The 27,825-nt window shown below is 58.3% G+C and overlaps 1 protein-coding gene and 16 non-coding genes across 47 annotated transcripts in view; all 17 read right to left on the bottom strand.

Moving 5' to 3' along the window:
• LOC100591039 overlaps positions 1-27,825 on the bottom strand; it is a 241,888-nt gene that overhangs the window by 191,173 nt on the left and 22,890 nt on the right. For 19 of the 31 annotated variants that reach the window (XR_004030514.1, XR_004030515.1, XR_004030516.1 and 16 more), the window contains exons 1-3: positions 16,927-17,283; positions 16,522-16,652; positions 16,093-16,136 (exon numbers count right to left, since the gene is read on the bottom strand). The exons of 1 other annotated variant lie outside the window; for it this stretch is intronic. Coding sequence is in view for 20 of the 30 variants with exons in the window: in XM_030814441.1 (XP_030670301.1) it covers positions 16,093-16,136; positions 16,522-16,652; positions 16,927-16,995 (244 nt within the window). In the remaining 10 variants the exon portion in view is untranslated. 11 more of the 31 variants (XM_030814448.1, XM_030814447.1, XM_030814445.1 and 8 more) reach the window with 11 other exon arrangements.
• On the bottom strand, positions 1,152-1,232 carry LOC115835703. The gene has a single exon (XR_004030731.1). It is a non-coding gene; the product is annotated as a small nucleolar RNA SNORD115 (small nucleolar RNA).
• On the bottom strand, positions 2,915-2,996 carry LOC115835699. The gene has a single exon (XR_004030728.1). It is a non-coding gene; the product is annotated as a small nucleolar RNA SNORD115 (small nucleolar RNA).
• On the bottom strand, positions 4,799-4,880 carry LOC115835665. The gene has a single exon (XR_004030693.1). It is a non-coding gene; the product is annotated as a small nucleolar RNA SNORD115 (small nucleolar RNA).
• LOC115835690 lies at positions 6,623-6,703 on the bottom strand. The gene has a single exon (XR_004030719.1). It is a non-coding gene; the product is annotated as a small nucleolar RNA SNORD115 (small nucleolar RNA).
• On the bottom strand, positions 8,443-8,524 carry LOC115835654. The gene has a single exon (XR_004030683.1). It is a non-coding gene; the product is annotated as a small nucleolar RNA SNORD115 (small nucleolar RNA).
• On the bottom strand, positions 10,318-10,399 carry LOC115835687. The gene has a single exon (XR_004030716.1). It is a non-coding gene; the product is annotated as a small nucleolar RNA SNORD115 (small nucleolar RNA).
• On the bottom strand, positions 11,448-11,529 carry LOC115835691. The gene has a single exon (XR_004030720.1). It is a non-coding gene; the product is annotated as a small nucleolar RNA SNORD115 (small nucleolar RNA).
• Positions 13,353-13,434, bottom strand: LOC115835669. The gene has a single exon (XR_004030698.1). It is a non-coding gene; the product is annotated as a small nucleolar RNA SNORD115 (small nucleolar RNA).
• Positions 14,479-14,560, bottom strand: LOC115835698. Its single transcript, XR_004030727.1, has one exon. It is a non-coding gene; the product is annotated as a small nucleolar RNA SNORD115 (small nucleolar RNA).
• On the bottom strand, positions 16,384-16,465 carry LOC115835664. The gene has a single exon (XR_004030692.1). It is a non-coding gene; the product is annotated as a small nucleolar RNA SNORD115 (small nucleolar RNA).
• LOC115835684 lies at positions 17,581-17,662 on the bottom strand. The gene has a single exon (XR_004030713.1). It is a non-coding gene; the product is annotated as a small nucleolar RNA SNORD115 (small nucleolar RNA).
• LOC115835673 lies at positions 19,462-19,543 on the bottom strand. The gene has a single exon (XR_004030702.1). It is a non-coding gene; the product is annotated as a small nucleolar RNA SNORD115 (small nucleolar RNA).
• On the bottom strand, positions 21,321-21,402 carry LOC115835657. The gene has a single exon (XR_004030686.1). It is a non-coding gene; the product is annotated as a small nucleolar RNA SNORD115 (small nucleolar RNA).
• LOC115835701 lies at positions 23,971-24,051 on the bottom strand. The gene has a single exon (XR_004030730.1). It is a non-coding gene; the product is annotated as a small nucleolar RNA SNORD115 (small nucleolar RNA).
• LOC115835692 lies at positions 24,893-24,974 on the bottom strand. The gene has a single exon (XR_004030721.1). It is a non-coding gene; the product is annotated as a small nucleolar RNA SNORD115 (small nucleolar RNA).
• Positions 26,775-26,856, bottom strand: LOC115835676. The gene has a single exon (XR_004030705.1). It is a non-coding gene; the product is annotated as a small nucleolar RNA SNORD115 (small nucleolar RNA).

The following is a 27,825-nucleotide window of genomic DNA, read 5'->3' as shown; positions in this document are numbered from 1 at the left end:
CACACAGAGCCAGCAACACTTGGCCAATCAGGAGACACGTGGTGCCCTCTGCTTTGCTTGGGCCCAAGACCCCGCCACCCTGGATATGAACCCAAAGCTCAGAAGAAGCTTGAGTGACAAATTCCTGGGACATGTCCCTCGACAGCAGGCCTTCCCACCTCAGGAGGCCACCCTTCCAGACATTTGATGTTGGAAAAAGGGTGATCCCCAGTGGGATTTGGGCTCCCCATTGGCCCAACGCCCACGAGTCCCAGTGCTGACCTGCAGCACCACCAGGTGCCGGCCAGAACTCTGCCTTCGCCCAACCCCAGGGAAACAATGCTGCCCCCACACCAGGCTCCAGGAGACCCACTGGGATGGCCCATTTCTCAACAGGGACCGTACCATTCAGGGCCATGGTGGGGTGCGATCCTTGAATCTCCATGAACAAACCCAAGAGGTCCATTTGTGCATGACACGCCAGGCACTGAGAGCTCCCATGTGACCCCTGTGGCGCCCCAGAGGCTCTCAACCGCCCTCATGTGGCCTGGGCAATCCTTGAGGTCTGACCCAAGCACCGAGTCTCAGCTAGGAGCTGCACCGAGTCTCAGCTAGGAGCTGCACCGAGTCTCAGCTAGGAGCTGCCTTATGTGGGGCTGAAAAAAACCCTTTCCTGCCTGGACCACCATCACCCCTGCAGGGCTTCAGGGAAGGTGTCCTCCTTGGGTCTGATTCCCCAAAATGCCACCCTTCTGGCGAACCTATGCCTCCCGGGTGGGAATTCAGGTGGGCTTCCTGGGAAAACCCTTATGGCTGTAAGGCTGACCCTTGGCGACCCATGTGGCCTTGCTCATGACCCATGACCCCAGCAGGATCCACTCACCTATGCCGATCAATGCCAAGTGGCCTGCCTGGGCAGAAGAGCTCACTGAAAGACACAAGCGGAGAACAGGGGCTCAGGGAGGAGCCACCAACATTCCCTGGCTCAGGGAACCAGAGTGCTAACAGCAAGCCCACAGAGGGAGCCTGCACCGCCTCATGGAGGAGCACAGAGACAGGTTGAGCCATCTCCAGATGCCCTTCAGAGGCTTGAAGTCTCCAGCCTAAAATACAAGGGCTCTGCCAGGGACTTTGGGATCCTACTGTCCTCTTCCAAAATTCTCAACTAGGCTGTGCCTCAGAGTAATCCTATTGAGCATGATTTTTAAGTCACTACCTCTCTTCAGAACACTATAAGGTTCTCAACATTGACCGAACCCAAGGCACCCCCATCCCTGCACATGCATCCGGCAGGACCACGATATACTCACCACAGCTCAGTGTAGGAGACCAGGGAGCCAAGAAAGACCTGAGCTTCAGTGTACCACGGGCTGGGAAACTGGCTGACAGACACTGGCCCAGGGCCATTGGGCCCAACGCAAATCTTCCTCCAGGCTCACCATCTGGGGGGACAGGAGGAGGATATGTGTCCAAATAGGGCCTCACATCTCCATGTGGAGAAGGGGGTAAGGGATACCCCTGTAATGGGTTCCATGTGGAACACTGAGCCATCATGGATGCAGGGCACCCTTGGCCCTCCCCGTCACCAAATCCTGAGAAACAAGGTAGGCTGGTCATTGGGTTCGGGCCAGACACCTGGGCTGCACCATACTTCTGGTCCAAAGAACACCTCCACTGCCCTCACCAGCTCCCCCGCATGATCCCAGTGTTGCCCTGTGACCACTGGGCATGGGCCACAGCCACCAACCCGCTCCCAGCCAACCAAGGAGGATAGCCTGGAAGCTACCATTGCAAACCAGGGAGAGAGAACTTCAGTGTAACCTCTAGGGTGCACCACACCTCCCAAACACAGAGCTGGGCTACACTCAGCCAATCAAGGGCCACATGGTATCTTCTCATTTCCTTGGGCCCAAGATCCGAGACACTGGAGGTGACCCCTTGGCTCAGAAGAAGCTGGGGTGGCAAATTCCCAGTACAAGACCCTAGACAGTGGACCTTCCCACCTCAGAATGCCACTGTTACTGCCACTCAAACATGGAGAACAGGTGACCCCCATGGGACACGGGATGCCCCCTTAGCCCAAAGCCCATGGGTCACAGGACTGGCCTGAAGTACCAGCAGGAGCCGGCCAGATCTCAACCTTGACCCAACCCCATTGAAACTGCACCACCCCTGACCAGACTCAATACGTGCCACTAGGATGGCCCATTGTTCAACAGGATCAGTCCCATTCAGGGCCACAGGTGGGATGAGATCCTTGAACCTCCATGGCCCGACCCCATCACCATCCCCCAGGAACACGCCGGGGGATCGAGAGCTCCCACGTGAAACCCGTGGCACCCTGGAGCCCTTCTGGCCCCCCTCATGTGGCCTGGGCAGTCCTCAAGGCCTGACCCGCACACCAGGTCTCAACTGGGTGATGTCCTGCATGGGGCTGAAGAAACCCTTTGCTATCTGGATCATTGTCATTCCTGCAGGGCTTCAGGGAAGGTATCCTCGGGTAAGATTCCCAAGGAAGCCACCCTCCTGGAGAAACCATCCCTCCCTGATGGGAATCAGGGTCAGCTCCCTGAGGAAACCCTCATGGCCTGAACTCTGACCCTCGGCGAACCCATGCCCATGCCACCAGCAGGATCCACTCACCTATGTTGGTCAATGCCAGGAGGCCCCCTGTTGGCAGAAGAGCTCACTGAAAGACACAAGGGGAGAACTGGGGCTCAGGGAGGAGCCACCCATGTGCCACTTCACTGGGGAACAGAAGGGCCAACACCAAGCCTGCACAGGGAGCCTGGGCTGCCTCACAGAAGAGTGCACAGACAGAGTTGGGCCTCCTCCAGATACCCTTCAGGGCCTCCAGGGCTCCAGCCCAAAATACAGTGGCCCTGCCGGAAATCTTGGGATCCCTGCATTCTCTTCCAAATTTCTTACCTAGGTTGGGCCTCAGCGTAATCATTGAGCATGGTAATTTTAAGTCATCACCTCTCTTCAACACAATATAGGGTTCTCATCATTGACCCAAACCAGGGCACCCCCTCCCCCCCACCGCCCGCACATGCATCCAGCGGGACCCGGATGTGCTCACCACAGCTCAGTGCAGGAGATCAGGGTGCCAGGAAGGGCCTGAGCTTCAGCACACCAGGGGCTGAGCACCTGGGTGATGGACGCTTGCCAGGGTCCATTGGTCCTGACGCAAGTCTTCCTTGAGGCTCACCATCTGGATGGACAGGAGGAGGACATGTGTCCAAACAGGGCCTCATATGTCCAGGTGGGGAATGGGGTAAGGGATACCCATGTGATGGGATCCATGTGGAACACTGACCTGTCACGGATACAGGGCACCCTCGGCCCTCCCCATCACCAAACCCTGAAAAAACAGGCCAGGCAGATCACTGGGCTTGGGCAAGACCCCTGGTCTTCATGCTATTGCAGACCTTGAGAGCACCTCCAGTGCCCCCTCTGGCTTCTCCTTCACATGATCCCAGGGCTGCCCTGGGACCACTGAGCATGGGACAGGGTCACCGACATGCTCATGGCCAACCGAGGAGGCTGGCCCAGAAGCCATGTGCCACTGTGGACATGGAAGTTGCATAGCCTGCTGCTGGGCATGGTGGGCACCTGCCCAGGCACTCTCTCCAAGCCACACCTGAAATCACAGCCTGGAGTACCAGGGCCATGTGCTTTCTCTGGTGGGTTCCCATCCATGCCCCACACATGTCTCAAACACAGGGCCGGGCCACCCTTGGCCAATCCTGGGCCACATGGTGTCCTTTCCTTTCCTTAGGCCCAAGACCCTGCCACCCTGGACATGACCCCATGGCACAGAGTCTGGGCAGCAAATTCCTGGGACAGGACCATCAACAGCGGGCCTTCCACCGCACATTCCACTCTTCCAGCCACTCACCCATGGGGAAGGGGTGACCTCCAGCAGGACACAGGTTGTCGACTTGGCCTAAAGCCCATGAGTCCCAGGTCCGGCCCACAGCCCCACCAGGCACCGGCCAGAGCTCAGCCTTGACCCAAACCCAGGGAAACAGCACTGCCCCCCACCAAGTTCAAAGAGGCGCCATGGGATGGTCCACAGCTCAACAGGGTCAGTCCCATTTTGGGCCATGGTTGGGGTACAATCCTTGAATCTCCATGACCCAACCCCATGTGCTCATTCAAGCACCCCTCTCCAGGGAAAGAGAACTCTTGCATGACCCCCATGGTGCCCCGGAGGCCCTGCGGCCCCCATCATGTGGCCTGGGCAGTCCTCGAGGCCTGACACACGCACCGAGTCTCAGCTGGGAGCTCTCCTGCATGGGGCTGAAGGAAGTCTTTCCTGCCTGGATCACTGTCATCCCTGCAGGGCTTCAGGAAGGCAACATCTTGGGTCCAATTCCCAAGGAAGCCACCCTCCTGGAGAAACTGTCCCTCCCCGGTGGAAATACAGGTTGGCTCCCTGAGGAAACCCTCCTGTCCTAAAGACTGACCCTCTGTGACCCCACGCAGCCTGACTCATGGCCCATGACACCAGCAGGATGCACTCACCTACGCTAATCAGGGTGAAGGGGCCCTTCTGAGCTGAAGAGCTCACTGAAAGACACAAGGCAAGAATGGGGACTCAGGGAAAAGCCACCAACATGCCCTGCCCCCAAGAAACAGCACCAACACCAAGTCCTCACAGGGAGCCCAGTGTGCTTCATGGAGGAAAGCAGAGACAGGGTTGGGTCCCTGTGAGAGGCCCTTGAGGGCTTCCAGGTCTCCAGCCCAAAATACGGTGGCCCTGCCAGGGACCTCGTGATTCCCAGCGTCCACTTCCAAAATTGTCACCCAGGCTGGGCCTCAGCGTAATCCTATTGGGCATGATTTTTAAGTCATCACCTCTCTTCAGGACAATATAAGGTTCTCATCATTGACCCAACCCAGTGCACCCCGTTCCCCATGCATACATCCAGAAGAACCCGGATGGGCTCACCAGCTCCATGAAGGAGACCAGGGTGCCAGGAAGGGCCCAAGCTTCAGTACAACAGGACCTGGGCACCTGGCTAACGGCCTCTGGCCGGGGCACAGCAGGCCCAGTGCAAGTCTTTCTCCAGGCTCACCATCTGGGGGGACAGGAAAAGGGCCCATGTGATGGGATTCACATGAAATACTGACCTGTCATGGACACAGGGTACCCTTGGGCCTCCCCACTACTGAACACTGGAAGGACAGGGCAGTGAGGCCACTGGGCTCGCGCAAGATGCCTGGGATGTGCCTACTGCACGCCTCAAGATAACCTCCCCTGCCCACACTGGCTGCTCCACATGACCCCAGGGCTGCACAGAGACCACTGGACACAGGCTAGGGCCACCAACCAGCTCATGGCCAACAAAGGAGGCTGGTCCTGATGCCAGGCACTGCCGCAGACCTGGTAGTTGCATAGCCTGCTCTTGGGCATGGTGGGCGCCCAACCAGGCGCCCTCTCCAAGTGCGCATCAGAAATCGCAGCCTGGGGCCCCATGGGCCTGTGCTTTCTCTGGTGGGTCCCCATCCATGCCCTGCACACCTCCCAAACTCAGAGCCAGGCCATACTGGACCAATTGGGGGCCACATGGTGTCTTCTCTGCTCCTTGGGCCCAAGACCCCACCACCTGGAGGTGACGCCATGGCTCAGCAGCAGCCTGGGCAGCAAACTCCCAGGACAGGACCCTCCACAGCAGGCCTTCCCACCTAAGGAGGCCATGCATCCTGACGCTGGAACTCAGGAAAGATGTGACCCCCAGCAGAACTCAGGCTGCCGACCTGGCCCAAAGCCCACAAGTCCCTGGGCCAGCCTGCAACACCATCAGGTGCTGGCCAGAGCTCAAGCTTGACCCATCCCCACTGAAACAGTGGCACCCCCACCAGGCTCAATGTGGAGCCACCGGGATGGCTCTTTGCTCAACAGCATCAGTCCCATTCAGGGCCACAGGTGGGCGCAATCCTTGAAACACTGCGGCCTGACCCTGTGGGCCTGATCACTCTGTCACCACCCGTACAACAAGCCTGAAGACTGAGAGCTCCTGCATGACCCCTGTGGTGCCTCACAGCCTGTGTGGCACCCCGCATGTGGCCTGGGCAGTTCTCGAGGCCTGACCCATGCACAGAATCTCATCTGGGAGCTGCCTGCCCTGCAGGGGCTGAAAAAACCCTTTGCTGCTTGAAACATCATCACTTCTGCAGGTCTTCAGAAAAGATGTCCTCCATAGGTCCGATTCGAAAGAAAGTGGCCCTCTGGGAGAACCCATCCCTCCCCAGTGGGGATTCCCCTGCTCCCTGAGGAAACCCTGCTGACTTGGAGTCCCCACATGGCCTGGCTCATGGCCCATGACACCAGAAGGTTTCACTCACCTATGCTGGTCAACGCCAGGGGGCCCACTTGGGCAGAAGAGGTCATTCAAAGACACAAGGGAGAAAGGGGACTCAGGGAGGAGCCACCAACCTGCCCTGCCCCTGGGGAATGGGACTCTGACACCAAGCCCACACAGGGAGCCTGGGCTGCCTCATGGAGGAATGCAGAGACAGGGCTGGGGGCCGCCAAGATGCCCTTCAAGGGCTTGAGGTCTCCAGCCCAAAATACAGTGGCCCTGTCAGGGACCTCAGGATCCCAGCATCCTCTTCCAAAATTCTCCCCTAGGTTGGGCCTCAGCATAATTCTATTGAGCATGATTTTTAAGTCATCACCTCTCTTCAGACAATATAAGGTTCTCATCATCGACCCAACCGAGGGCAACTCCCTCCCATGCATGCATCCAGTGGGACCCAGATGGGCTCACCACAGCTCAGGGCAGGAGACCAGGGCTCCAGGAAGGGCCTGAGCTTCAGCCCATCAGGAGCTGGGGACCTGGCTGACAGACACTGGCCCCGGGTCCATTGGTTCCAATGCAAGTCTTCCTCCAAGCTCACCATCTAGGACAGGAGGACACGTGTCCAAGTAGGGCCTCATGCCTCCATGTGGGGAAGGTGGGTAGGGGATATCCATGTGATAGGATCCATGCGGAGCACTGATGCATCACGGAGACGGACACAGACCACCCTTGGCCCTCCCAGCCACCCAACCCTTGAAGGACAGGGCAGATGGGTCACTGGTCTCACCCAAAAAGTCCAGGCTGTGCCCTACTGCAGGCCCTGAGAGCACCTCCACTGCCCTGCCGGCTGCCCTGCACAATGCCAGGTCCACCCTGAGACCACTGGGCACAGGCCAGGGCCACCAATCAGCACACAGCCAACCCAGAGGCTGGCCCGGATGCCACATGCTGCTGCAGACTTGGCAGTTGAGAGCCTGCCCCTGCCCCTTTCCAAGCACATACTGGAAATCACAGCCTGGGGCTCCAGGGCTACGTACTTTCTCTGATGGGTCCCCATCCATGCCCTGCACACCTCCCAAACACAGAGCCAGGCCACACTCAACCAATCTGGGGGCACATGGTATGCTCCCCTTTCCTTGGACCCAAGATGCTGCCACCCTGGAGGTGACCTCATGGCTCAGAAGCAGCCCGGGTGGCAAATTCCCAGGACAGGTTGCTCAACAGTGGGACTTCCCACCTTAGGAAGCCACCACTCCCACCATTCAACCTCCGGGAAGGGGTGACCCCAAGCATGACCCAAGCTGTCCCCATGGCCCAAAGCCCACGAGTTCTAGGGCCAGCCTGCAGCACCACAGGCACTGGCCAGAGCTCAGCCTTGACCTAGCCCCAGGGAAACAGCACCACCCACCACCAGACTCAAGGAGGTGCCACTGGGATGACACATTGCTCAACAGGGTCAGTCCCATTCAGGGCCATGGGAGTCCTTGAAACTCCACGGCATGACCCCCACAGACCCGATTGCCTACCCCTCTCTGCAGACCCCCTGTAGCACCCCGGAGCCCCTGCGGCCACCTCATGTGTCCTGGGCAGTCCTCAGAGCCTGACCGATGCACCGAGTCTCAGATGGGAGCTGCCTGCATGGGGCTGAATGAACCCTTTCCTGCCTGGACCACCATCACCCCTGCTGGGCTTCAGGATAGGCACCCTTCTTGGGTTCGATTCCCAAGGAAGTGGCCCTTCTGGACAACTCATCCCCGGTGGGAATTCAGGTCCACACTTTTAGGAAACTCTCATGGCCTGAAGGCATCTGCTTGGTGACCCCACTTTGCCTCACTCATGACCCATGACCTAAGCAGGATCCACTCACCTATGCCGGTCAATGTCAGAGGGCCCACCTGGGCAGAAGAGCTCACTGAAAGACACAGAGGAGAATGGGGGCTCTGGAAGGAGCTGCCCACATGCCCTGCCCGGGAACCAGAGCGCCAACACCAAGCCCACACAGGGAGCCAGGGCTGCCTCACGGAGGAGCGCAGAGACAGGGTTGGACCCCCTCAAGATGCCCTTTAGGGCCTTGAGGTCTCTAGTCCAAAATACAGTGGCCCTGCCTGTATTTGGCATCCCAGTGTCCTCTTCCAAAATTTTAACCTAGACTGGGCCTCAGCGTAATCCTATTGAGCATGATTTTTAAGTCATCACCTCTCTTCAGGACAATATAAGGTTCTCATCATCGACCCAACCCAGGGCAACCCCTCCCCACACAGGCATTACAGGAACCCAGATGGGCTCACCACAGCTCAGTGCAGGAGACCAGGGCATTGGGAAGGGCCTGAGCTTCAGGGCACTGGGGGCCAGGGACCTGGCTGACGGACACTGGCCCAAAACCAGGAGGTCTTCCTCTAGGCTCACCATCTGGTGAGATAGGTGGAGGACAGGTCCAAACAGGGCCTCACCCTGCCATGTGGGGAAGAGAGCGGGCAGTGCCGGCTCACACATGCTTTCTCTCCATGTACCCATGTGATGGGATCCATGAGGAACACTGACCTGTCATGGACGCGGGGGACCCTTGGCCTTCCCTGCTACCGAACCCTGGAAGGACAGGGCAGGTGGTTCACTGCGCTCAAGCAAGAACACCTGGGCTGTGCCCTACTGCAGGCCCCAAGAGCACCTCCACTGCACAGGCCAGCTCCCCCGAACAACCCCAGGGCCGCACCAGGACTCCACGGCACAGGCCAGGGCTATCAACCAGCTCATAAGCAATCAAGGAGGCTAGCCTGGATGCCACGAACTGCTGCAGACCTGGCAGTCACATAGCCTGCACCTGGGTGTGGAGAGTGTCCACTCAGACGCCCTCTATAAGCATGCTGGAAATCGCATCCTGGGGGCCCAGGGCCACGTGCCTTCTCTGGTGGGTCCCCATTCATGCACCACATACCCCCCAAACACTCTCCCCACTCTCAGCCAATCAGGGGACACATGATGTCCTCTCCTTTCCTTGGACTGAAGATCCTGCCTCCCTGGAGGTGAACCCATGGCTCAGAAGCAGCCTGGACAGCAAATTGGTGGGATAGGACCCTCGACAGCAGGCCTTTCAACACAGGATGCCTGCCACCCTTCAGGCCACTCCACCTCTGGGTAGGATGACCTCCAGAGGCAGGCGGGCTGCACCCTTGGCCCAAAGCCCACGATTCCCAGGGCCAACCACCAGGTGCGGGCCAGAGCTCAGCCTTGACCCAACCCCATTGAAGCCACACTGCCCACACCAGGCTCAAGGAGACACCAGGCTCAAGGAGGCACCAGTGGGATAGCCCATTGCTCAACAGGGTTGGTCACATCAGGGCAATGGGTGGGGCCTGACCCTTGAATCTTGGCCTGAATCCATAAACTCGATCACCCACACCCTGCTGCCATCCCACCACCCCTAGCAAGCCTCAAGGATGGAGAGTTCCTGCTTAACACCTGTGGCCTCCGGAGATCCTGTGGAACCCCTCACGTTGCCTGGGAGTCATCAAGCCCTCACCCATGCACCGAGTCTCAGCTAGAAGCTGTACTGCATTGGGTTGAAGGGAACCTTTCCTGCCTGGACCACCGTCACCCCTGCACATCCTCCTAGAGAAACCATCCCTCCCCAGTGGGGATTCAGGTCAGCTCCCTGAGGAAACCCACATGGCCTAAAGGTGACCTCCAGCAACCCTACGCACCCTGGCTCACGGACCATGACACCAGCAGGATGTACTCACCTATGCCCATCAAGACCATGGGGACCACCTGGGCAGAAGAGCTCACTGAAAGACACAGGGGAGAACGGGTACTCAGGGAAAAGCTGACAATATGCCCCTTCCCAGGAGAACAGGAAGGCAAACACCAAGCAACACAGTGAAAATGGGTTGCCTCACGGACAAGCGCAGAGACAGGTTTCAACAGCCCTGAGATGCCCGTCAGGGCCTCAAGGACTCCAGCCAAAAATAAGAGTGGCCCAGATGGGGATCTCAGGATCCGAGCAGCCTCTTCCAAAATTCTAACCTAGGCTGGGCCTCAGCATAATCCTTTTGAGAATGATTTTTAAGTCATCACCTCTCTTCAGGACAACATAAGGTTCTCATCATCGACCCAACCCAGGGCAACCCCCTCCCCGCCCATGCATCCAGCAGTACCCAAATGGGCTCACCAAGCTCAGTGCAGTGACTAGGGCACCAGGAAGGGCCTGAGCTTCAGCATAACAGGGGCTGGACGCCGGGCTGACTGACGGACAGTGATGTAGAGCCAATGGCCCCAATAAAAGTCCTCCTCCAGGGCCACCATCTGGGGGGACAGGAGGAGGACATGTGTCCGATCAGGGGCTCATGTGGAAAGGGAGCAAGGGGTGCCTGCACACACATGTCCTCCCTCCATGGACACATGTGATGGGATCCAGGTGAAACAGTGATGGTAATGGACCCAGGGAAACCTTCGCTTTCCCCGCCACCAAACCCTACAAGCCTGACCCCATGGGCCCGATTGTCCACCTCTCTCCGGGGATGGAGAGTCCCCCACATAATCCCCGTGGCACCCTGGAGCCCCTGTTGCCCCGCTCATGTGGCCCGGGCAGTCCTCGAGGTCAGACGCAGGCACCGAATGTCAGCAGGGAGCTGCCCTGCATGAGACTGAAGGAAACCTTTCCAGCCTGGACCACCATCACCCCTGCAGGGCTTCAGTGAAGGTGACCTCCTGGGGTCAGATTCCCCAGGAAGCCACCCTCTGGAGGACCAACCTATCCCTCCACGGTGGGGAATCAGGTTGGCTCCCCGAGGAAAACTTCCTGTCCTGAAGGCTGACCCTCAGTGACCCCATGTGTCTGGCTCATGGCCCTTGAACCCAGCAGGATCCACTCACCTATGCTTGTCAATGCCAGGGGACCCGCCTGAGCAGAAGAGCTCACTGAAAGAATCAAGGGGAGAACAAGGGTTCAGGAAGGAACCACCAACCTCACCCGCCCCCAGAAAACCAGAGTGCCAACACCAAGCCCGCACAGAGAGCCTGGGCTGCCTCACAGAGGAGTACAGGGACAGCGCTGGGCCCCCCAGATACCCTTCAGGGCCTCCAGGTCTCCAGCCAAAAATACAGGGTCCCTCCTGGTGACCTCGGGATCCCAGCATCCTCTTCCAAATTCTAACCTAGGCCGGGCCTCAGCATAATCCTTTTGAGAATGATTTTTAAGTCATCACCTCTCTTCAGAACAATATAAGGTTCTCATCATGGACCCAACCCAGGGCACCTCCCACCCTGCCCAGGCATCCAGCAGTACCTGAAAGGGCTCACCAAGCTCAGTGCAGGAGACTATGGCACCAGGAAGGGCCTGAGCTTCAGCACATCAGGGGCTGGACGCCAGGCTGACGGACACTGCCGTGGGGCCAGCGGCCCCAATACAAGTCCTCCTCCAGGGCCACCATCTGGGGGGACAGGAGGAGGACATCTGTCCAACCAGAGGCTCATGCATCCATGTGGGGAAGAGGGTGGGGGTTGGGGGGTGCCAGTTCATGCATGCTGTCCCTCCGTGGACCCATTTGATGGGATCCATGGGAAACACTGATGTGTCACAGACACAGGGGACCCTGGGCCCTCCCTGTCAGGGAACCCCGTGAAGACACGGCAGGCGGGTCACTGGGCCCGGGCAAGACACCCAGGCTGCACCCTACTGCAGGCCTCCAGAGCACCTCCACTGCCCATACTGGCTGTCCCACACGACCCCAGGGCTGCACCCGAACCCCCGGGAAAGGGCCAGGGCCCTCAACAGCTCACGGACAACCAAGTAGAATGGCCCAGACACCTCTTGCCACTGCCGACCTGAAAGTTCCACAGCCTGACCCTGGGTATGGAGGGGGCCCAGGACTGTCTCCAAGCATGCACTCAGAAATTGCAGCCTGGGGCCCGAGGTCCATGAGTTTCCTCTGGTGGGTCCCTATCCGTGCCCCACACAACACCTCCCACACTCAGAGCAGGGCCACACTCAGCCAACTGAGGGAAACACGGTGTCCTCTCCTTTCCTTGGGCCCAAGACCCTGCCACCCTGGAGGAGACCCCATGGCTCAGAAGCAGCCTGGATGGCAAATTTCCGGGACATTTCCTTCCACAGAAGGCCTTCCCACCTCAGGAGGACTCCCTTCCTGCCGCTCACCTACAAGGAAGGGGTGACCCCCAGCGGGACACATGCTGCAACCTGGGCCCAAAACCCATGAATCGCAGGGCTGGACTGTACCACCATCAGGCGCTGGCCAGAGCTAGTCTCGACCCAACCTCAGGGAAACAGCGCCACCCCAAACTTGGTTCAAAGAGGTGCCCCTGGGATGCCCCATTGCTTAATAGGGTTGGTTCCCTTCAGGGCCATGGGTGTGGTGTGATCTTTGAATCTGAGGCCCAATCCCATGGGCCAAATTGCCCACCACTCTTCAGGGTCAGAGAGACCCTGCGAGGCCCCTGTGGTGCCCCAGAGCCCTTGTGGCCCCCCTCATGTGGCCTGCCCATCCTAGAGGCCTAACCCAACCACCAAGTCTCTGCTGGGCTCTGCCCTGCCTGGGGCTGAGGGAACCCTTTCTTGCCTGCACAACTGTCAACCCTGCAGGGCTTCAGAGAAGGCATCCTACTTGGGTCAGATTCACAAGGAAGCTGCCCTCCTGGAGAACCCATCCCAGTTTGGGATTCAGGTCAGCTCCTGAGGAAACCCTCATAGCTCAAATGCTGACCCTTGGCAACCCTATAGATTGGCGCATGGCCCATGACCCATGCAGGAGGCACTCACCTATGCTGGTCAATGCCAGGGAGTCTGCTGGGCGAAAGAGCTCACTGAAAGACACAGGGGAGAACAGGGGCTCAGGAAAGAGCAGCCAAAATGCCCAACCTCCAGGAAAGCAGAGCGCCGACACCAAGCCCACACAGGGAGCTTGGGCTGCCTCATGGAGGGTGAAGAGAGAGGGTTGGGCCCCCATGAGGTGCCCTTCAGGGCTTCCAGATCTCCACCCCAAAATACAGTGACCCTGTCAGGGATCTCATTGATTCCCAGTGTCCTCTTCCAAAATTGTCACCTAGAGTGGGCCTCAGCGTAATCCTATTGAGCATGATTTTTAAGTCATCACTTTTCTTCAGGACAATATAAGGTTCTCATCATTGACCCAATCCAGGGCACATTCCTCCCCACACATGCGGGACCCGGATGTTCTCACCGCAGCTCAGTGCAGGAGACCAGGGCACCAGGAAGGGCATGAGCTTCAGTGCACCGGGGTCTGGCATCTGGCTGATGGACTTTGGCTTGGGGCTAGGGGACCCAAGAAGAGTCTTCTTCCAGGTTCACTATCTGGAGGGGCAGGGGTCAGGTGTCCAAACAGGGCCTCAGATCTCCATGTGGGAAAGGGAGCAAGGGTTGCCTGCTCACACATGTCCTCCCTCCATGGACACATGTGATGGGATCCATGTGAAACAGTGATGGTAATGGACCCAAGGATCCCTTGGCTCTCCCCGCCACTGAACCCTACCAGCCTGACCCCATGGGGCCAATCACCCACCTCTCTCTGGGGATGGAGAGCCCCTGCATAATCCCCGTGGCACCCTGGAGCCCCTGTTGCCCCGCTCATGTGGCCCGGGCAGTCCTCGAGATCAGACGCAGGCACTGAATGTCAGCAGGGAGCTGCCCTGCATGAGACTGAAGGAAACCTTTCCGGCCTGGACCACCATCACCCCTGCAGGGCTTCAGTGAAGGTGTCCTTCTGGGGTCAGATTCCCCAGGAAGCCATCCTCCTGGAGGACCAACCCATCCCTCCACGGTGGGGATTCAGGTTGGCTCCCCGAGGAAAACTTCCTGTCCTGAAGGCTGACCCTCAGTGACCCCATGTGTCTGGCTCATGGCCCATGAACCCAACAGGATCCACGCACCTATGCTTGTCAATGCCAGGGGACCCACCTGAGCAGGAGAGCTCACTGAAAGAATCAAGGGGAGAACAAGGGTTCAGGAAAGAACCACCAACCTCACCCGCCCCCAGAAAACCAGAGTGCCAACACCAAGCCCGCACAGAGAGCCTGGGCTGCCTCACAGAGGAGTACAGGGACAGCGCTGGGCCCCCCAGATACCCTTCAGGGCCTCCAGGTCTCCAGCCAAAAATACAGGGGCCGTCCTGGGGACCTCGGGATCCCAGCATCCTCTTCCAAAATTCTAACCTAGGCCGGGCCTCAGCATAATCCTTTTAAGAATGATTTTTAGGTCATCACCTCTCTTCAGAACAATATAAGGTTCTCATCATCGACTCAACTCAGGGCACCTCCCTCCCTGCCCAGGCATCCAGCCATACCTGAATGGGCTCACCAAGCTCAGTGCAGGAGACTATGGCACCAGGAAGGGCCTGTGCTTCACCACATCAGGGGCTGGACGCCAGGCTGACGGACACTGCCGTGGGGCCAGCGGCCCCAATACAAGTCCTCTTCCAGGGCCACCATCTGGGGGGACAGGAGGAGGACATCTGTCCAACCAGAGGCTCATGCATCCATGTGGGGAAGAGGGTGGGGGTTGGGGGGTGCCAGTTCACTCATGCTCTCCCTCCGTGGACCCATTTGATGGGATCCATGGAAAACACTGATGTGTCACAGACATGGGGGACCCTGGGCCCTCCCTGTCAGGGAACCCCGTGAGGACACGGCAGGCGGGTCACTGGGCTCGGGCAAGACACCCAGGCTGCACCCTACTGCAGGCCTCCAGAGCACCTCCACTGCCCACACTGGCTGTCCCACACAACGCCAGGGCTGCACCCGAACCCCTGGGAAAGGGCCAGGGCCACCAACAGCTCACGGACAACCAAGCAGACTGGCCCAGACACCTCATGCTGCTGCCGACCTGACAGTTGCACAACCTGACCCTGGGCGTGGAGGGGGCCCAGGACTGTCTCCAAGCATGCACTCAGAAATTGCAGCCTAGGGCCCGAGGGCCATGTGCTGTCTCTGGTAGGTCCCTATCCGTGCCCCACACAACACTTTCCACACACAGAGCAGGGCCACACTCAGCTAATTGAGGGAAACACGGTGTCCTCTTCTTTCCTTGGGCCCAAGACCCTGCCACCCTGGAGGAGACCCCATGGCTCAGAAGCAGCATCGACAGCAAATTGCTGGGACAGTTCCTTCCACAGTAGGCCTTCCCACCTCAGGAGGACGCCCTTCCCACCACTCGCCCACAAAGAAGGGGTGACCCCCAGTGGGACAAAGGCTGCACCCTGGACCCAAGGCCATGAATCTCAGGGCCGGACTGCACCATCATCAGGCGATGGCTGGAGATAATCTTGAACCAACCTCAGGAAAACAGCGCCACCCCAAACTTGGTTCAAAGAGGCGCCCCTGGGATGCCCCAATGCTTAATAGGGTCGGTTCCCATCAGGGCCATGGGTGTGGTGTGATCCTTGAATCTGGGGCCCGACCCCATGGGCCAAATCGCCCACCACTCTTCGGGGTTGGAGAGACCCTGCGAGGCCCCTGTGGTGCCCCAGAGCCCTTGTGGCTCCCCTCATGTGGCCTGCCCATCCTAGAGGCCTAACCCAACCACCGAGTCTCTGCTGCGCACTGCCCTGCCTGGGGCTGAGGGAACCCTTTCTTGCCTGCACAACTGGCACCCCTGCAGGGCTTCAGAGAAGGCATCCTACTTGGGTCAGATTCACAAGGAAGCTGCCCTCCTGGAGAACCCATCCCAGTTTGGGATTCAGGTCGGCTCCTGAAGAAACCCTCATTGCTCAAATGCTGACCCTCGGCAACCCTATAGACTGGCGCATGGCCCATGACCCAAGCAGGAGACACTCACCTATGCCAGTCAATGCCAGGGAGTCTGCTGAGTGAAAGAGCTCACTGAAAGACACAGGGGAGAACAGGGGCTCAGGAAAGAGCAGCCAAAATGCCCAACCTCCAGGAAAGCAGAGCGCTGACACCAAGCCCACACAGGGGGCTTGGGCTGCCTCACGGGGGTGTTAATAGACAGGGTTCAGCCCCCATGAGATGCCCTTCAGGTCTTCCAGGTCTCCACCCCAAATTACAGTGGCCCTGCCAGGGACCTCATTGATTCCCAGTGTCCTCTTCCAAAATTGTCACCTAGAGTGGGCCTCAGCGTAATCCTATTGAGCATGATTTTTAAGTCATCACCTTTCTTCATGACAATATAAGGTTCTCATCATTGACCCAATCCAGGGCACATTCCTCCCCACGCATGCATGCAGCGGGACCTGGATGTTCTCACCACAGCTCAGTGCAGGAGACCAGGGCACCAGGAAGGGCATGAGCTTCAGTGCACCAGGGTCTGGCATCTGGCTGATGGACATTGGCTTGGGGCCAGGGGACCCAAGAAGAGTCTTCTTCCAGGTTCACTATCTGGAGGGATGGGGGTCAGGTGTCCAAACAGGGCCTCACATCTCCATGCAGGAAAGGGAGCAAGGGGTGCCTGCTCACACATGCTCTCCCTTGTATCCCAGACACGGGACCCTTGGCCCTCCCTGTCAGGGAGCCGCGTGAGGACATGGCAGGTGGTGATGGGATCCATGTGGTGGGATCCATGTGAAACAGTGATGGTAATGGACCCAGGGAACCCTTGGCTCTCCCCACCACCGAACCCTACAAGCCTGACCCCATGGGGATGATCGCCCACCTTTCTCTGGGGATGGAGAGCCCCTGCATAATCCCCGTGGCACCCTGGAGCCCCTGTTGCCCCGCTCATGTGTCCAGGGCAGTCCTCGATTTCAGATGCGGGCACGGAATGTCAGCAGGGAGCTGCCCCGCATGAGACTGAAGGAAACCTTTCCAGCCTGGACCACCATCACCCCTGCAGGGCTTCAGTGAAGGTGTCCTTCTGGGGTCAGATTCCCCAGGAAGCCACCCTCTGGAGGACCAACCCATCCCTCCATGGTAGGGATTCAGGTTGGATCCCCGAGGAAAACTTCCTGTCCTGAAGGCTGACCCTCAGTGACCCCATGTGTCTGGCTCATGGCCCATGAACCCAGCAGGATCCACTCACCTATGCTTGTCAATGCCAGGGGACCCGCCTGAGCAGGAGAGCTCACTGAAAAAATCAAGGGGAGAACAAGCGTTCAGGAAGGAACCACAAACCTCACTTGCACCCAGAAAACCAGAGTGCCAACACCAAGCCCACACAGAGAGCCTGGGCTGCCTCACAGAGGAGTATAGGGACAAGGCTGGGCCCCCCAGATACCCTTCAGGGCCTCCAGGTCTCCAGCCAAAAATACAGGGTCCCTCCTGGGGACCTCGGAATCCCAGCATCCTCTTCCAAATTCTAACCTAGGCCGGGCCTCAGCATAATCCTTTTGAGAATGATTTTTAAGTCATCACCTCTCTTCAGGACAATATAAGTTTCTCATCATTGACCCAACCTAGGGCAACTTCCTCCCTGCCCAGGCATCCAGCAGTATCTGAATGGGCTCACCAAGCTCAGTGCAGGAGACTAGGGCACCAGTCAGGGCCTGAGCTTCAGCATATCAGGGGCTGGATGCCAGGCTGACTGACACTGGCCCAGGGCCATTGGTCCCAACACCACTCTTCCTCCCGTTTCACGATCTGGGGGAACAGGAGTAGGATAGCTGTCCAAACACAACCTCAGTCCTCTATGTGAGCAGAAGGTTGGGTGTGGCAGTTCAAGTATACTCGCCCTTCATGGACCTATGTGATCGTTTTCATGCGGAACACTGGCCCATCACGGACACAGAGTACCTAATGCTCTTTTAGCCACAGAACTCTGGAAGGACAGGGCAGGCTGGTCACTGGGCCCCTACTGGCTCCCCCACACAACCCCAGGGTCACTCCAGGACTCCTAGGCACAGGCCAGGGCCACCAACTCATTCACAGGAAACCAAGGAAGCTGGCCTAGATGTCAGATGCCGCTACAGCCCTGACAGTCACATAGCCTATCCCTGTGCATGTTGGGCGCCCACCCAGATGCCCTATCCCAGCACATACTGGAAATCACAACCTGGGGTCCAAGGGCCACAGTTTTCTCTGGTGGGTCTGCATCCATGCCCCACTCACCTCCTGAACACAGAGTAGGGGTACAATCAGCTAATCAGGGGACACACGGCATCTTCTCCTGTCCTTGGGCCCAAGATCTGCTACCCTGGAGGTGACCCCATGACTCAGAAGCAGCGTGGGCAGCATATTCCAAGGACAAGTCCCTAGACAGCAGGCCTTGCCACCTCAGGAGGCAACCATTCCCAACACTTGCCCATTGGGAAGGGATGACTTCTAGCCACGGGGAAGGGGGGACTTCCAGGGGGAGCAGGCTGACCCCTTGGCCCAAAGCTGATGAGTCCATGGCCAGACCTCAGCACCACCAGGCACCAGCCAGAGCCCAGCCTTGACCCAAACCTAGGGAAACAGCACCGCCCCCCTCAAGGTTCAATGAGGCCCATGGAATGGCTCATTACTCAACAGGGTCTGTCCCATTCAGGGCCATACATTGGGCACAATCCTTAAATCTCCACAGCTCGACTCCATGGGCCCCATCATCCACCTTTCTCCATGAATGGAGAGCTCCTCTGTGACCCACCCTGGTGTCCCAGAGCCCCTATTGGCCCCTCAGGTGGCCTGGGCAGTCCTCAAGGCCAGACTCGAACACCTAGACTCAGCTGGGAGCTACTATGTGTGAGATTGAAGGAACCCTCTCCTGCCTGGACCACCGTCATCCCTGCAGGGCTCCAGGGAAGGCGTCCCCCTTGGGTCCAATTTCCCAGGAAGCCACCCTCCTGGAGGACCAACCTATCCCTCCCCGGTGGGGATACAGGTTCGCTCCCTGAGAAACCTCTCCTGTCCCAAAGGCTGACCCTCAGTGACTCTACCCGTCCTGGCCCATGGCCCATGATGGCAGCAGGATCCACTCACCTATGCCGGTGAATGCCAGGGTGCCCCGCCTGGGTTGAAGAGCTCACTGAAAGACACAAGTGGAGAAGGGGGGCCCAAGGAGGAGCTGTCCACGTGCCCCGCCCCAGGGAACTGGACCACCAACAGCAAGCCCACACAGGGAGCCTGGGCTGCCTCACGGAGGAGCATAGAGACAGTGTTGGACCCCCCAGATGCCCTTCAGGGCCACCAGGGCTCCAGCCCAAAATAAATAAATAAAGTCCCCTACTGGGGACTTCGGGATCCCAGCATCCTCTTCCAAATTCTCACCTAGGGTGGGCCTCAGCGTAATCCTATTGAGCATGAATTTTAAGTCATCACCTCTCTTCAGGATAATATAAGGTTCTCATCATCGACCCAAACCAGGGCACCCCCCGCCCCATGCATGCATCCAGAGGGACCAGGATGTGCTCACCACAGCTCAGTGTAGGAAACCAGGACAACAGGTAGGTCCCAAGCTTCAACACACCAGGGTGGGCACTTAGCTAATGGCCACTGGCCTGGGTCCATTGGGCCCAATGCAAGTCCTCCTCTAGGCTCACCATCTGGGGGGACAGGAAGAGGATATGTGTCCAAACACAGCCTCATGCTTCCATGTGGGGAAGGGGTAAGGGATACCCATGTGATGGGGTCCATGAGGAACACTGACCTAGCATGGACGTGGGGCACGCTTGGCCTTCCCCATCACCAAACCCTGAAAAAACAGGGTAGGTGGGTCACTCGGTTCAGGCAAGAAACCTGGGCTGCGCCCTACTGAAGGCCTTGATAGCATCTCCACTGCCCACGCTGGCTGCCCCACACGATCCCAGAGCCACTCTGGGACCACAGGGCACAGGCCAGGGGAACCAATCAGCTCATGGCCAACCAAGGAGAGTGGCCCAGAAGCCATGTGCCGCTGAGGAGATGGAAGTTGCATAGCCTGCCCCAGGGCATGGTGGGCACCTGCCTAGGTGCTATTTGCAAGCCACACCTGAAATCGAAGCCTGGAGTCTGGCGGGTCCCTATCCATGCCCCGCACATGTCCCAAACACAGAGTCAGGCCACCCTTGGCCAACCGTGGGCTACATAGTGTCCTCTCTTTCCTTAGCCCCAGACTCCACCACCCTGGAGGTGACCCCATTGCTCAGAAGCAGCCTGGGTAGTAAATTCCTGGGACAGGACCATCAACAGCAGGTCTTCCAACCTCAGGATCCACTCTTCCAGCCACTCACCAACAGGCAAGGGGTGACCTCCAGCAGGACATGGCTGCCAAATGGACCAAAGCCCACAAGAACCTGGGCTGGCCTGCAGCATCACCAGGCACTGGCCAGAGCTCAGCCTTGACCCAAACCCAGGGAAACAGCCCTGCCTCCCACCAGGCTCAAAGAGGCCCCACTGAAATGGCCTATTACTCAACACGGTTGGTTGCATTTAGGGCCACGGTTGGGATGTGATCCTTGAATCTCTGCAGCCTGACCCCATGGGCTCATTCAAGCACCCCACTCCAAGGAAAGAGAGCTCTCATGTGACCCCTGTGGCACCCCAGAGCCCTTGTGGCCCCCTCACGTGGCCTGGGCCGTCCTTGAGGCCAGACTCGCACACTGAGTCTCAGCTGGGAGCTGCCCTCCATGGGACTGAGGGGACCCTTTCCTGCCTGGATGACTGTTACCCCTGTAAGGCTTCAGGGAAGGCATCGTCTTGGGTCTGATTCCCAAGGAAGCCAGCCTCCTGGAGAAACTGTCTCAACCTGGTGGGGATTCAGGTCGGCTCCCTGAGGAAACCCACGTGGCCTAAAGAGTGACCTTTGGTGACCCTACACAGCCTGGCTCATGGCCCATGATGGCAGCAGAATGCACTCACCTATGCGCATCAATGTCAGGGAGCCCACCTGGGCTGAAGAGCTCACTGAAAGACAGAAGACACAAGGGGAGAACGGGGGCTCAGGAAGGACCCAACAAGCTGCCCTACCACAGGGAACCAGAGTGCAGACACCAAGCCCACAAAGGGAGCCTGGGCTGCCTCATATGTAATGTGGAGACAGGGTAGAGTCCCCCCGAAGATGCTGTTCAGGGCTTAGAGGTCTCCAGTCCAAAATACAGTGCCCATGACAGGGACCTAGAAATCCCAGCACCCTCTTCCAAAATTCTCACCTAGGCTGGGCCTCAGCGTAATCCTATTGAGCATGATTTTTAAGTCATCACCTCTCTTCAGAACAATATAAGGTTCTCATCATCGACCCAACCCAGGACACCACCACCCCCCAACACATGCATGCATCCATTGGGACCCAGATGTGCTCACCACAGCTCAGTGCAGGAGACCAGGGCACCAGGAAGGGCCTGAGCTTCAGCTTACCAGGGGCTGAACACCTGGCTGAGGGACATTTTCCTGGGGCCAGTGGGCCCAGTGCAATTCTTCTTCCAGGGTCACCATCTGGAGGGGTGGGGGACAGGTGTCCAAACAGGGCCTTGAGCCTCCATAGGGCAAAGTGGGCAGGGCGTGCTGGCTCACACATGCTCTCCCACCATGAACTCATGAGATGAGATCCATGTTAAACTGACGGTCATGCACACGAGGAACCCTTGGCCCTCCCTGCCACTCAACCCTGGAAGGAAAGGGCAGGTGAGTCATGGGATTCCAGCAAGATGCCCAGGCTGCAGCCTACTGTAGGACCCTGGAGCACCTCCACTGCCCACACCAGCTCCCCCACATGACTCCGGGCTGCAATAGGACCATTGGGCAGGGCCAGGGCCACCAACCAGCTCATGGCAAACCAAGGAGGCTGGCCTGGACCCCATGTGCCACTGCAGACCTGGCAGTCACATAACCTGCCCCTGGGCATGGAATGCAACCATCCATGCACCCTTTATAAGCTCACACCAGAAATACCATCCTGGGGCCCCAGGGCCACATGCCTTCTCTGGTGGGTCCCTGTTCATGCACCGCATACCTCCCAAACACAGAGCTGGGCCACATTCGGCCAATCAGGGGCCACATAATGTCCTCTCCTTTCCTTTGGCTAAAGACCCTGTCACCCTGGAGGTGACCCCATGACTCAGAAGCAGCCTGCGCAGCAAATTGCCAGCACAGGATCCTTGACAGTGGGTCTCCCATCACAGGATGCCACCCTTCCGGCCACTCCACTTCAGGTAGGGGTGACCTCAAGTGGGACACAGGCTGCACCCTTGGCCTAAAGCCCACGATTCCCAGGGCCAACCACAAGGTGACAGCCAGAGCTCAGCCTTGACCCAACCCCACTGAGGCAGTGCCACCCCCACCAGGCTCAAGGTGCCACCACTGGGATGGCCACTGCTCAACAGGGTCAGTCCCATTCAGGGCCATGAGTGGTTCCCGACACTTGAATGTTCACGGCCTGACTCCGTAAGCCAGATCACCCACACCCAACCTCTCTGCAAGCCTCAGGGACAGAGGGATCCCGTATAAGACTCCTGGCTGTGGAGACCCTGTGGATGCCCTCATGTGGACTGGGCAGTCCTCCAGGACTCACCTGTGCACCAAGTCTCAGCTAGGATCTGCAGTGTTGGGTTGAAAGAACCCTCTCTTGCCTGGACCTCTGTTACCCCTGCAAGGTTTCAGGGAAGGTGTCCTTCTTGGGACTGACTTCCAAGGAAACCTCCCTTCTGGAGAAACCATTCATCCCTGGTGGGGATTCAGGTCGGCTCCCTTAGGAAACCCTCATGACCTGAAGGGTGATGCTCAGGGACCCCACCCCGGCCTGGCTCATGGCCCATGATCCCAGCAGGATCCATTCACCTGAGACCCCACCACCATGGAGGTGATGCCATAGCTCAGAAGCAGGCTAGACAGCAAATTTCTGAGACCGGGTCTTCCACAGCAGGCCTTCCCACCTCAGGAGGACATGCTTCCCACCACTTGTCCACAATGAAGGGGTGACCCCGATAGGACATGGGCTGTACCCATGTCCCAAAGCCCACCAATCCCAGGGTGGGATTGCACCACCATCAGGTGCCAGCCAGAGCTAGTCTCGACTCACCCTTAGGAAACAGCGCCACCCCACACTTGGCTCAAAGAGGCATCACTGGGATGGCCCATAGCTTATTAGGGTTTGTCCCATTCAGGGCCACAGTTTGGTGCAATCCTTGAAAATCCGGGGCCTGACCTCATGGGCTGAATCGCACACACCTCTCCAAGGTTGGAGAGCCCCTGCAAGAATCCCTTGGTGCTCCAAAGCCCTTGTGGCCCCCCTCATGTGGCCTGGCCATCCTAGAGGCCTGACCTGAGCACTGAGTCTCAGTGGGGCACTGCCCTGCATGAGGCTGAGAAAACCCTTTACTGCCTGGACCACCACAACCCCTGCAGGGCTTCAAGGAAGGTATCTTCCTTGGGTATGATTTCCAAGGAAGCCACCCTTCTGGAGAACCCATCCCAAGTAGACATTCAGGTCAGCTCCTGAGGAAACTCTTGCAGCTGAAAGCTGATGCTTGGTGACCCCATACAGCCTGGCTCATAGGCCATGACCCCAGCAGGATCCACTCACCTATGCTGGTCACTGCCAGGGAGGCTGCTGGGCAGAAGAGCTCACTGAAAGACACAGGGGAGAATGGGGGCTCTGAAAGGAGCCGCCAAAGTGCCCTGCCCCCGGGTAACAGGAGCGCCAACACCAAGCCCACATAGTGAGCCTGGGCTGCCTCATGGAGGAGCGCAGAGACAGGGTTGGGCACCCTCCAGATGCCCTCAGAGCCTCCAGGTCTCTAGCCCAAAATACAGTAGTCCTGCTGGGGAAGTCATAACTCCAGCATCGTCTTCCAAAATTCTAACCTAGGCCAGGCCTCAGAATAATCCTTTTGAGCATGATTTTTAAGTCAGCACCTCTCTTTAGACAATATAAGGTTCTCATCATTGACCCAACCCAGGGCACCCCCTGCCCACGTATGCATCTAATGGGACATGGATGTGCTCACCACAGCTCAATGCAGGAGACGAGGGCACCAGGAAGGGCCCCATCTTCAGTGCATCAGGGGCTGGGCCCCTGGCTGACAGACGCTGGCCTGGGGCCAATGGGTCCAATGCAAGTCTTCCTCAAGGCTCAACATCTGGGGAAACAGGAGTAGGACAGGCATCCGAACACAACCTCACCCCTCCATGGAGGCAGAAGGTGGGGTGTGGCAGCTCAGGGATGCTCGCCCTCCATGGACCCAGGTGATGGGATCCATGTGGAACACTGGCCTGTCACAGACGCAGGGCACACTGTGCTCTCCCCGCCACCAGTCCTTGAAAGGACAGGGAAGGTATCCTCCTTGGGTCCAATTTCCCAGGAAGCCACTTTCCTTGAGAATCAACCCTTCCATCCCTGGTGGGCATTCAAGTGTGCTCCCTGAGGAAACCCTCCTGTCCTGAAGGCTGATGCTCAGTGACTCCACACAACCTGGCCCATGGCCATGATGCCAGTAGGATCCACTCACCTATGCCGCTCAATGCCAGGGTGCCCTGCCTGAGTGGAAGAGCTCACTGAAAGACACACGTGGAGAAGGGGGGCTCAGGGAGGAGCTGCCCTCATGCCCCACCCAAGGAACTGGACCACCAACAGCAAGCCCACACGGGGAGCCTGGGCTGCCTCACGGAGGAGTGCAGAGACAGGGTTGGGCCCCCCAGATGCCCTTTAGGCCCTCCAGGTCTCCAGTCCAAAATACAGGGGCCCTGCCGGGGACTTCGGGATTCCACCATCTTCCAAAATTCTCACCTAGGCTGGGCTTCAGTGTAATCCTATTAAGCATGATTTTTAAGTCATCACCCCTCTTCAGGACAATATAAGGTTCTTATCATCGACCCAACCCAGGGCACCGCACTTCCTGTGCAGGCATCCAGTGGGACCCAGATGTACACATCATAGGTCAGTGCAGGAGACCAGGTCACTAGGAAGGTCCCGAGCTTCAGCACACCAGGGGCCAGGCACCTGGCTTTGGGCCACTGGCCTGAACATTGAGCCCAACACAAGTCTTCCTCCAGGCTCACCATCTCGGGGGACAGGAGGAGGACATATGTCCAAACGGGGCCTCACGCCTCCATGCAGGGAAGGGGTGAGGGATACCCATGTGATGGGATCCATGCGGAACACAGGCCTATCACGGACATGGGGCACCCTTGACCCTCCCCATCACCGAACCCTGGAAAAACAGGTTATGTGGGTCACTGGGCTCAGGCGAGATGCCCTGACTATGCCCTACTGCAGGCCTTAATAGCATCTCCACTGTCCATGCCGGCTGCCCTGCACGATCCCAGAGCCACCCTGGGACTATGGGGCATGGACAAGGGTTACCAACCAGCTCATGGCCAATCTAGGAGGCTGGCCCAGAAGCCATGTGCCACTGTAGACAAGGAAGTTGCAAAGCCTGCCCCTGGCATGGTGGGCACCTGCCCAGGCTCCCTTTGCAAGCCACACTTGAAATCGAAGCCTGGAGTCCCAGGGCCACATGCTTTCTCTGGCGGGTCCCTATCCATGTCCCGCACGGGTCCTCAAAACAGAGTCAGGCCACCTTCGGCCAAACCTGGGCCACACTGTGTCCTCTCTTTCCTTAGGCCCAAGACTCTGCCACGCTGGAGGTGACCCCATGGCTCAGAAAAGGCCTGGGTGGCAAATTCCCAGGACAGGACCATCGACAGCGGGTCTTCCCACCTCAGAATCCACTCCTCCAGCCACCCACGAACATGCAAAGGGTAACCTCCAGTAAGACGTGGGCTGCCAACTTGGACCAAAGCCCACAAATTCAAGGGCCAGCCGGCAGCATCACCAGGTGCTGGCCAGAGCTCAGTCTTGACCCAAACCCAGGGAAACAGCGCTGCCCCCTACCAAGCTCAAAGAGGCACCATTGAGATGGCCCATTACTCAACAGGGTCGTTCCCATTTAAGGCCATGGTTGGGGTGCGATCCTTGAAATCTCCGTGGCCTGACCACATGGGTCCATTCAAGCACCCCTCTCCAGGGAAAGAGAGCTCTCGTGTGACCCCTGTGGCACCCCAGAGCTCCTGTGACCCCCCTCATGTGGCCTGGGCCGTCCTTGAGGCCAAACCCAAACACCAAGTCTCAGCTGGGAGCTGCCCTATATGGGACTGAGGGGACCCCTTCCTGCCTGGACCACTGTCACCCCTGCAGGGCTTCAGGGAAGGCATCATCTTGGGTCTGATTCCCAAGGAAGCCAGACTCCTGGAGAAACCATCCCTCCTTGGTGGGGATTCAGGTCAGCTCCCTGAGGAAACCCTTCTTTCCCGAGGGCTGACGCTCAGTGACACCACGCGGCCTGACTCATGGCCCATAATGCCAGCAGAATGCACTCACCTATGTGCATCAATGTCAGGGGGCCCACCTGGGCTGAAGAGCTCACTGAAAGAAGACATAAGGGGAGAATGGGAGCTCAGGAAGGATCCAGCAAGGTGCCCTACCCTGGGGAACCAGAGAGCCAACACCAAGCCCACAAAGGGAGCCTGGGCTGCCTCATGTACAAATGCAGAGACAGGGTAGAGCCCCCGCCACGAGATGCTGTTCAGGGAATGGAGGTCTCCAGTCCAAAACACAGTGGCCCTGCCAGGGACCTTAAAATCCCAGCATCCTCTTCCAAAATTCTCACCTAGGCTGGGTTTCAGCGTAATCCTATTGAGCATGATTTTTAAGTCATCACCTCTTTTCAGAACAATATAAGGTTCTCATCATCGACCCAACCCAGGGCACCACCCCACAAACCACGCATGCATCCACTGGAACGTAGATGGGCTCACCACAGTTCTGTTTAGGAGACCAGGGCACCAGGAAGGGCCTGAGCTTCAGCTCACCAGGGGCTGAGCACTTGGCTGAGGGACACTGGCCCGGGGCCAAGCGGGCCCAATGCAATTCTTCTTCCTGGGTCACCATCTGGAGGGGTGGGGGACAGGTGTCCAAACATGGCCTGATGCCTCCATGCAAGAAAGTGCGCAGGGTGTGCTGGCTCACAGATTCTCTCCCTCCATGGACTCAATACATGGAACTCATGTAAAACAGTGATGGTTATGCACGCAAGGAACCCTTGGCCCTCCCTGCCACTCAACCCTGGAAGGAAAGGGTAGGCGGGTCATGGGATTCCAGCAAGACATCCAGGCTGCACCCTACTGAATGACCCTGGGCACCTCCACTGCCCACGCAAACTCCCCCACATGACTCTGGGCCACACTGGGAGCACTGGGCAGGGCTAGGGCCACCAACCAGCTCATGGCAAACCAAGGAGGCTGGCCTGGACGCCATGTGCAGCTGCAGAACTGGCAAGCACATAGCCTGCCCCTGGGTGTGGAATGCACCTGTCCAGGTGCCCTCTACAAGCCTACACCAGAAATCGCACCTTGGGGCCCCAGGGCCATGTGCATTCTCTGGTGGGTCCCCATTTATGCATCATGCACCTCCCAAACACAGAGCCAGGCCACACTCGGCCAATCAGGGGACACATGATATCTTCTCCTTTCCTTTGGCTCAAGACCCTGCCACCCTGGAGGTGACCCCATGTCTCAGAAGCAGCCTGGGCAGTAAATTGCCAGCACAGGTCCCTTGACAGTGGGCCTTCCACCACAGGATGCCACCCTTCCAGCCACTCCACTTTGGGGAGGAGTGACCTCCAGCAGGACGCAGGCTGCACCCTTGGCCCAAAGCCCACGATGCCCA

The sequence above is a fragment of the Nomascus leucogenys genome, chromosome 6 (assembly GCF_006542625.1).
Source record: "Nomascus leucogenys isolate Asia chromosome 6, Asia_NLE_v1, whole genome shotgun sequence".
NCBI lineage: Eukaryota > Metazoa > Chordata > Mammalia > Primates > Hylobatidae > Nomascus > Nomascus leucogenys.
Note: the sequence above shows the minus strand (reverse complement) of the source record. Positions and strands in the feature narration are given on the sequence as shown.